The sequence below is a fragment of the Merops nubicus genome, unplaced genomic scaffold (genome assembly GCF_000691845.1).
Source record: "Merops nubicus isolate BGI_N331 unplaced genomic scaffold, ASM69184v1 scaffold13698, whole genome shotgun sequence".
Taxonomy (NCBI): Eukaryota; Metazoa; Chordata; class Aves; order Coraciiformes; family Meropidae; genus Merops; species Merops nubicus.
The window spans coordinates 78-9,839 of record NW_008623723.1 but is presented as its reverse complement, the minus strand read 5'-3'; the positions used below and the strand labels follow the sequence as shown (position 1 = coordinate 9,839).

The 9,762-nt window shown below is 46.8% G+C and overlaps 1 protein-coding gene across 1 annotated transcript; it reads right to left on the bottom strand.

The window, feature by feature from the left end:
* Positions 1-579: 579 nt before the first annotated feature.
* LOC103777616 (uncharacterized protein KIAA0895-like) lies at positions 580-9,220 on the bottom strand (the record flags this gene model as incomplete). The annotated part of the gene is given in 7 exon segments (XM_008945174.1): positions 580-741; positions 1,916-2,013; positions 2,421-2,726; positions 3,926-4,058; positions 5,783-5,926; positions 8,575-8,951; positions 8,954-9,220. Coding segments are annotated over 7 exon segments (1,487 nt in total), but the record flags the coding sequence as incomplete, so codon positions are not given.
* Positions 9,221-9,762: the final 542 nt, after the last annotated feature.

The window sequence follows — 9,762 nt, the reverse complement described above, 5'->3', positions numbered from 1 at the left end:
GCAAGACTTGACTTTTTTTTTTTAATAAATGCTAACTTTCCCAGTCAAAACCCACAATAATTTATACAGCATTGCAGAGCTCTCATCCTCTGGCACAGAGACCTGCTTCTGTGCACGGGGTGGGCTTTAAACCTCCTTTGGGTTTTGCCATGATGACCAAAGGGGACAGAGGGACACAGACAATGATGCAGCATGATACCAGCAGTTCTGTCTCTATGGACCATGAAAGTGGTGACCAAAGGGCAAAGACAAGTGAGCCAAGGGGGAAATTTCTCCTCTTTCTCCTTTCCACCACCTCTAAACCTGGCTGGGAGAGACAAGAGACAGCACCAAGCACTCTACCCACCATACAAAACAGAGTAGGCGACTGGACAGATCACTTCCAAGGAAAAAAACTAAGCTAAATGTTGGAGGAAAAAAATGGACAAACCCTTTAAAAAAGGAACCAAAAGGGGCTTCTGAATTCCACACATTCCATCCACCCTTCCCTCCCACCCCACGCCTCCCAAGTGTTTTTCCAAGCTCTGGGTTGTCCTGTCCTACAGCCTCACAGAGGGAGTGGCCGTTGGGCCAGGGCTGTTAATTTATGAGCTCCTGGAGCTCCTCATCAGTCAGCTCGTTGACTTCCATGATCTTTTCCAAGTGCTCCATGTAGCGGGCGTGGTCCTGCAGGAAGTGTGGCACCCTCATGTTCTCCACCACAGCCAGTCCCTTCAGGCGCTCCACGTCCTCGTAGGAGACCTGCCAGGAGGACAAGGGTCAGTTCTGCTCTCTGCTCTCCCTCAGTAGCTCAGGGTGCTGTGCATGATCATAGAATCATTTTGGTTGGAAGAGACCTTTAAGATCCCCAAGTCTAACCCAGCACTGCCAGGTCCCCACTGATCCATGTCCCTCAGCACATCTCCAGGGCTTGGAAGCCCCTCCAGGGTTGGTGGCCCCACCCCTTGCCTGGGCCAGGGCTTGACAACTCTTCTGGTGAAGAAATATTCTCTCACATCCAACCTCAGCCTCCCTGGTGCAACTCGAGGCTGCTTCCTCTGGATGATGGTCTGGAGAGGAGGAAGGCTTTGGCCGTGTGACAGCTCCACAAGCTGCCCTCCAAGTGCAGACCAGTTCCTTGGGCAACCTGATTCCATCCCACATGATGTGGCTGCTGCTTTGTCTACAGGCTGCATGTCCTGAGCCCCCCCCCAGGTGGAAGCATATGTGCTGGCAAAGCCCCTGAGCCTGGCACAGCTCATTTCCTCACAGCAGCTCTCTGCCAGGTGGCTTGTGAGCAGATCCTGCTCCTTCCAACCTTTTCATCCCAAGCACAGCAGGGTCAGGTGCCCTGGGGCACAGCCTGGGGGTTGGAGCAGCTGATCTTGAGAATCCCCTGCAGACCTCAAGCCATCTGGAATGCTGAGAGCAGGCACTGCTCTTGGGCACCATTTCCAGTCTGACTGCAGAGAACATTCCCTGCAGCTTTTAAGACCCCTGGATTTTTACAAGTTGTGAAGTCAAGCCCTGATAAATGATCATACTCCTAGGATTAAACTGCTTGTAGACCCCTGAGGTGGGTGCCTTGCCCTGTGGAACCTGTGATTAAATGGGGAATGACATCACATTTCTGAAGGGGCTTGCCAATTCTGCATGCTCCTTGAAGAGAGGAAGGGAGAAGAAAGAAGGAGGAAGAGAAGCAAGGAAGGAAGGGAAGGATATTTTATTTTCAGAGCTTCCTACCTTGGTTCAGTTACTTAAATAGCCCTGCCCACCAATATGGATGTTTCTGACACTAAAGGCCAAAATTCTTAAATATGAACCCAAAACCCTCTGTCATATTATGAGACATGATATGAGAGCACAAGGCCTCAGAGCTCTGCAGAGGCTGGTGAGCTGAGAGGATAAAGCTGTGGCCTTTTGAGAGCCCACCCACCTTTCCCAGGGCTGTCAGCAGGTGGAAATCAATGGACTCCCTGTGCCTCAGGATTCGGAGGATGCCATCCAGGTACACCTGATCCTTGTTGAAACAGCCTGGAAGGAATCAAGATACTATGACAGGGTTTCTTCAAGGCATATTCTCAGAAACCATTATGAACAGAACAATTTGGTGTTTTGAAAACGAGATATTTATGTCTCAAAAACTAACTGGAAGGCTCAATGCACCAGCCAGAGAAAAATCAGGCACAGGAGATGTGTGGACATCCACAGCCATGCTGGATCTCCTGTAACAAAGAGGAAAGGAGGCTGACCTGGGAGCATGAATTTCCCTGATCCAGCCTGAAAGTCAGGGATGTGCATTTCCAGCCTCCCTTTCAACAGCAGAACTGCTGCCTCGTTTCAGAGTCCCACTTCTCCCTTCTGCCAAAGTTGTGAGGTGACAGAGGAGCCCTCTGCAAGCCCTGGAGCCCCCCAAAACGAGGAGGAAGCAGGGAACCCACCTGGCTGTGACGTGTCAGTCCAGCCCCTCTTGGCTCGCACGCAGTAATCCCACCTGGTGTTGGGGTCCTGCACGAACCTGCCCAGGTCCTGGAAGAGCTGGCTGAAGGACATCTGGCTGGCCTGGTAGACTGTGTAGTAGAGCAGGGCAGCTCTCCAGAGCAAAGGGTCCCTGCGGAACAGCACGCTGTGGATGCTGGCCAGCCCCTCCTCTGTGGGGTTGATTGGCTTCAGCCCGTGCTTTCTGCGCCCGTTCCAGTTGCACCAAGGCTGGCTGCTGTTGTTAAAACCCCGAAAATAATGAGTGCCTGAAAAGAAAGGAAAAGGGGGGCTTGGAACAGCAGCATCTAGTGGTGGGAGAAAAAATTCTCAACATGGAAGGAGATGCTCGTTTCAGATTGCTGACCAGGGCACTGGGGAAAGTGAAACTTCAGCCTTGTCTACAGCAGAGAGTTTTGTCAGACCCACGGTGCAGCCGTTCACCCGCTTGAGGGCAAGTGAGCCTCCCAAAAATGCCTAAGGACTAGAAATGTCAGCAGGATTTGGGTTCCCAAATCTGTGGAAAGGGATTTTCCAAAGTGTCTCGGGTGGCTTTAGGCACTGAAGTGAACAGAAGGCAGGAGAAACAAAGTGAGGGGGCAGAAATGTTGCCTCTTGAGGGTGACCAAACACCCCTGGAAGAGGCTGCGTCCCCTCAGGGTAGTTCAAGGTGGGTAGTTCAAGGTGGTTATTCAAGCCAACTGCAGGGCTTCAGCTGCAGTCCAGGCACTAGCTAAATTTATCCAGTTTTCTTCCTCCAGGCTAGCTCTAAATTGCTCTCCTAAGCAAAATGTCCCCAAGCAGTGACAGCAGAGAAGGTATGCCCTGGAGCACAGCCTCTGGGCCAGCATCATCTGAAAGGATGACACTTTGCCTGCTCCAAGATTCCTCTAGCATGTGAAGCTCAGTGCTGTGAGCAGGGCTGGCTGGTAGGCTCACTTCAAAAGCTCACTCCTGATCTCACCAAAAAATGCTCATCTACAGGAAGCACAGGAATCCTTAAGTGGGTTATCTTCCTTCTGCATGCTGCAGGGATAAATAGGTTTAGCACACAGAGATTATTTTTGGTGGCAAGAGACCTTTAAGATCACCGAGCCCAACCGTTCCCCCAGCACTGCCAGGTCACCACTAACCCACATCCCTCAGCACCACATCTACAGAGCCTGGAAACCCCTCCAGGGATGGAGACTCCACCACTGCCCTGGGCAGCCTGGGCCAGAGCTTGACAACCCTTTCAGGGAAGAAATTTTCTCCTAATATCCAACCTGAACCTCTGCCAGCACAAGGTGAGCCCATTTTCTCTCGTCCGATCACTTGTTGCTTAGGCGAGCAGCTCCCTCCTCCAGCAAAGGCTCTTTGGACAGGGCCATTCCCTCCTTCTGTGCACGCACAGTGGTTTGGAGCAGCAAAGAATGAAGATTTGCTGCAAGGAGTCCCTGTTGCCTGTGGGGAGGGGTGATGCCCATACCTATTTCATGCCTCAGCATCCCCTCCAGCCAGTGCTCGCGCGCGGTGCCGACGTTGATGGTGAGCGTGGGGCGGCCGTTCACCACCGTCATGGAGGCCCGGGACAGCAGGTCCTCTGTCAGCTGCACCACGATCTGGGGGGACACAGCTCAGGCAGCACACAGCTCAGGCAGCACACAGCTCTCCTCTCCCTCCCCTTCCCCCTTCCTCCCTTGCCCCAGCCATTATTTCATCCCTCTTTGGTCCCCTGCCCGTCACGACTCTTCCGTCCCACCCCTCACCAGAGGGACTCTGCTGAGTGGTGACAAAGCCTCAGGCACGAGGGCTGAGACAAAACTGAGCAGGGATCAGTGTCCTGAACCACCTGAAACCCATTCAGCTGCAGTGCCAAATGAGGGGAATTATTATCCAGTCTTATCAAAACACTGGTGGTGTTTGGTTCAGTTTTAGACAGGTAGCTCCTGCTTTCCTGTTCTCCCTTGGAAGGTGGCTAAACAAAATGAATGGATATTGGGGTGATTTCTTAGCTGGGTTTAAAAAGACTTTTTAAACAAGTGACTGGGAGGGAGAAGGGAAATTCTTTTTGCTGAAGACTAAGCACTTTTCCCTCTTCATGCCATGCCTACAGAAACAGCAGGAGGACAAGGAAAGGTGCTGACAAGAGAAAGCCTTTTTTATATCAAGGTTCTGACAAGAGAGATCCTTTTATGATATCAAAGTTAAGAAAAAAGAACCCAGAGATCAAACACATGAAGGTGACACTTCCCTGTATTCAAACCCCACCATTCAGCTTTAAGTTCAACAGCAAAGAATCAGTCCCATAAAGCTCCTATTTAAGATGCAAGAAAGATGGGGAAATCTCAAAGCATTTAGATTTAAAGCATGGGTGCCACTCAGCTTCATTAACATCTCTTCCACTGGAGAGAGTGTTTTAGACCCCATTAAACAGGATGTTTTAGCCCTATTTCTGCAGAAAAAGCATTTTGTTAAGAGGGATAATGGGATGTTTGATGAGGGTGTTGGATCCTGCTTCCATGAAGAGAAACCAAGACAAAAATGAACACAAAGGGAGAGTTTTATAACCTCAGAAACACAGGTAAAAATCTGGTATCACTGTCAAATTAGTCTCCCAGAACGTGTGATGAGCTTAATGGTTTCTTCTAATAATCTTATGTTTACTAATTAAACCTAGTTTCTGGGAAACTTTGTCTCTTGATCTCTCACTTCAGACTCCTCTTGCTCACTCATCCAAGTCTTGGGCTGTGTCAGCTGGTGCCTTCATTTGGAATAATTCTCTTTTTATACAACGGATCTGACACTTCCAAGCAATTTTATGGAGCTCAGCCAAACAGGACTTTTAAAATCCTGAATATAGGAACTAAGTTTTTTTGCACAGGGCTAAAATATTAGCTGGTTAAAGTCAGGAGAGAGCAGCACCCAAACCAACTCAACAAGCCAACCTCTTTGGGGTATTTTGATTCATTTTGTGTTGCTGTGTGTAAATCAGTCTCTTGGGCTGCTGCTTATTTTTCTTGGCCTTCCCTTAACTCTTTCCTTTGGTGTCAATACTTTGACACAAGAGAACAGATGGCAAAACTGAGGAATAAATGGAAATGTGCTAGTCTCCAAGGAGCTGAAAAAGGGAGGGAAGGAAGGGTGTCATCCCTGGGTACTCCCAAGAGAGGGGGGGTTTAAGAACAAGCATGTATGAAGCAGGAAACGGGCTCACAGGGGTGGCTGAAGCATTCCCAGGGAATTCACATCATCCCAATTGTTCAGAAATTAGCCTGGGCACAGCCATGAGAAAAAAAAAATATGATGTACGGAGTATTCTCTGCTGGTGCAGGGTGTGACTGACCTCCCCCAGGCAGCCTTCCTTCACCATGTACTTCCTGACGTGGTTCCAGATGCGACTCTTGCTCAGCAAACTGCCTCCAGTGGCCTGCTCAAACTTCTCATAGCTCCCATACTTCTGCAGAGTCCTCTCCATGATGTTGATGGACTATGAAATACAAACACACAGCAAATAGGAACCACCTTTCTCTCTCTTTTTAAAAAATCTTTCTTAATTTTTTTTAACTCATTGGAAGCTGCCCAATCACTGAGAAAAGATTCTGATCAACTCTTCTTGGAGCCACACACATCAGCATGGCACAGAGGATTATCAGCCTAGGGAGAGAACACTCATTATCTCTTTAATTTGGGGAATGTTGTACAACCACCTCATAAATCAGACACACGACATTTGCAGTTTGTTGTCAACATGTTCCTTTTTTATGGTTTTCCAAAGGATTTTACACAGATTCACTATTACTTAAAAAATGGATGTTCTTGCAAAGATTTCTTTTTGAAGAATAATAATTTAGGACTAGTAATTTCTGCTCATTATTATCCACAATGTTTGGATTAATCTCTCTCATCCCTACTGAAGAGTGTCAAAAGAAGCAGCAGTCTCAAGGCAAGTCTGTAAACCTGAGTTTAGGAGGGAATTTGTTGATAGTGAGAACTGTTTTCTAATTAAATGCTCTTCACAGCCATCTTCAAGGTGCCTGAGCTGTGCCATCCCCTGGCCACTGCACAAAGGATGACTCAGTGTGGAAGGTCATGTTGTTTGGCCTTCCAGCTCCACCTATTTTTCCAATTTCTGACAAATTTGCCAGTTGTATGTGGGTTTGTCAGTAACAGCTGACAAGGTGTGTTCAAACACGTGCAGTGTGGCATAACTCGTTTGTTTATTCATTAACTGCTCTGTGTTTAGGAGGAAAAGGTTGAACAAGTGTTCCCTGGGGGTTGCAGCCAGCAAGTTGTAACTTGCTGATCTGGGTTCAGCAAATTGTTTAGGGATCTGCTTTGCAAACAGTGGGGACAATTCCTCCTAGCTTGGTACAACCCCCTCCAGCAACTGTGCCCAAAGAACACACACCACTGAGGTGTAAAGAAAATGTCACAATGGAGGATGAACAGCTTGAGCCAGAAGGATTGAGAGGAAGAAAACTTCCTTAGCACACAGTTGCTGCACTGACCCTGAGAGACAGCAATAAAGGAATCAGTTTCTGCCATGTGTCAATCCATGGGGAAAGCTGCAAGGGCTGGTTTTGATTCTCAAGTTCTCTTCCCCAGAGGCACATATGGTGTGACTCATGAAAGAATCTTATCATGAAGAAAGCAAGGTAAAGTAGAAAGAGAGAAACAAACAGAACAAAGTATGAGGAGACCTTAAAAATATTATTTCCAAATGTATTAATAATTCAAAAATGTTTCTGCCTGTGAAAAGTCAATCAATAAAAGTGATGGGCTGTGCTCAAGGTTTTAAAATCTTTGACCTGATTAGAGGCCTGGGGGTGAAGTGGGTGCCTGTGTCTTGCCCAGGGTAGGGTTGCTGTGTTAATGGTTTGCAATCCATTCTGTTTTCTTTAAAATATATATATATATGTGGGGCAGGGTGTGATTTCTCTTCCAGATTCCTTGCAGGACTGCTACCTCACAGGCATGCATAAAGCTGATGTGCAGATAGTTGGATAGTTTTTCATTTACAGGTAATGAAATTCAGATTTTGGTGGTGATAAAAATTGCTAAAGCTAATTGTAGATTAAAAAAAAGAGTGTATGGCACCTGCTGGGCTTGGGGCTGGTTAAAGCTGCTTTTTTTTGGTCATTTATATGAAGTGTAAGATATGGTTGTTCAGTATTTTTAGGAGCTGAGCTTTGAAGAAATGCTTTTCTTGCTAAGAACTTCTGTAACTTAAGCTGAATCTTATGAAACAATTTACCTCCTCTTTGGTGAGCTTCAGAAATCTCATACTTCATTGAGTGTTAAATCCTTCCCTGCTGTTTATAAGTTGTTATAGAGCCTGTATTTCCCCATGCTTGGAAGGGCAGGATCTCTTCCCAAGTCAAGTACCTCTTGACATGTGAGATCCTCTAATTAGAAAAGCTCATCAGACTTAAATAAGACCTTTCTAAACCATTCTGACATAGCAAAAGTGGGAAGAGGACTGGTTCTGTTATTAAATAGGTAAGAACTGGGTTTTGTCACTTAGGCCAGAGTGGAAAGCAAGATTTTTACTGTTCTGGTTGGGTTTTGTGGTGTTTTTTTATTTTATAAAGATGAGGGAAGAGGGTATCTTCTTAAATGTTACCTCTGTCTGGAATGGAATTTGTCTGCTGCTTGATAGAGCCCAATGTATATGCAAATATCCTTTCAAAATTGATTAAAACAAGGAAGATCAACATGCTCATCTGATAGCCACGACCTCATATAGTCCCTTCCCAATCTTTGTGGGACAACTGGCAGGATTCCTATGCTGCTTTTTCCTCTCTGTTTATTAAATCCTATCTAGGAATTGTGTTTCTTCCTCTATCACACTCTGCTTCACTACCTAAAAAGCTTTCTTGCCTTGTTATATTCCATGCAAACCCATTTATAAGAGACTGTGCCTTTATCCTACAGAATCCTGTAAATATTAGGAAGATTTTTATTTTTTAATCATGAAGATTTTCTGTCAGTTCTGCTACTTTATTCTCACCTTTGATGCACTTTTCAAACAACAGGGAGGATGGTAAGGAGAAATAACTTGCTGCAAAGCCAAACAGCACCTTAATAGGTGCAGGGAAAACAATCAGTGGAAAAGGAGGAAGAAAGTAACTCTACCTGCTTCAGAAACCTGTCAGAGGCATGGCTGTGCTTGGCCAGCACGTTTGGCAGAGCAGGGTTTGCATATTCAAACTGAGGATTGTAGGTGAAATCTGACTTGAAGAACTTCATCTTCTCCTTCTCCACGTTGGAAGGCTTGATTGCAGTCAGCAAACAGAGTTTTTGGCCAGCCACATCACCTTCCTTCCCATGGCTTTTGGTGGACTGGGAGGGCTTTGGCTTTGCTAGATTACAATGCTTCTTATTCCTACTTTTGGGGTGTGGAGTCGGCCCCGGGCTGCCCCCCGTGCCTGGAAGGCTGCCTGAGAGCTTGGTGGTGGTGGGTGCTGGGCTGGGGATGAGGAGGGAGGGCTGGCTGGTGGTGCAGCACCACCCACTGCGGCCGGGAGCCGGCGGGGCTCGCCCCTGCTGGCTTTCCGGGGCTTCTTGTGGGGAGCAGACGACTGCTTCTGAGGGTGGTGTTTCTTCTCCTCTTTGCTCTGCAGAAGGACGTTGTAGCTGCTGGTTCCTGTGGTGAAAATGTCCTTGAGGATGCCAGGAGGTGGGTGCTGGAGGCTGTTTTCATTGTGAACGTTCAGCTTGTGTTCTAGCGGACTCAGGATGGATTTCTTAGAAAGCTCAGTTTTAGGCCAGTGAAGTTTTTCTGCATTGAGGGGGAGAAAAGAAATAAAGCTGAGGACAAATTTGGTTGTTTCGTACCACAAAGCTAATTTTAAGGACTCAAAACTGCCACATAAATGAAAGAAAGAACTTAACTGCAGCCACATGAAGTTAAGAAAGGATGAGAACATCAGAATGGGGCCAGCTACTGTGAAGAATTGACAATACCATACAAATATTAGTGTAAGGTTGAAATACTTTAATTTCCACTATTCCTCCTTCATTCAGGCAGGAAGGGATATTGAAAGGGAAGAAAAATCAGCTAGTTCCACACCCCCCCCTGAGAATCCTGAAGACAACATGGTGGCTTCATCTGCTCAAAGTTTTCTGGGCTGAAGAAAACACTAAAGAGGAAACATTGCACCTTAAATGGAATGCAAAGCAGCAAATCGGGTTCCTTTAACCCTTCTGCACCTAAAATGAAAGGATTCACAGGAAAGGAGATGTGGCCAGAGCTTGATTAAAGCCCACAAAGGGATTTGAGCTTCAGCCTGCAGTTATATGTAGCTGAGCTGTAATTACTTT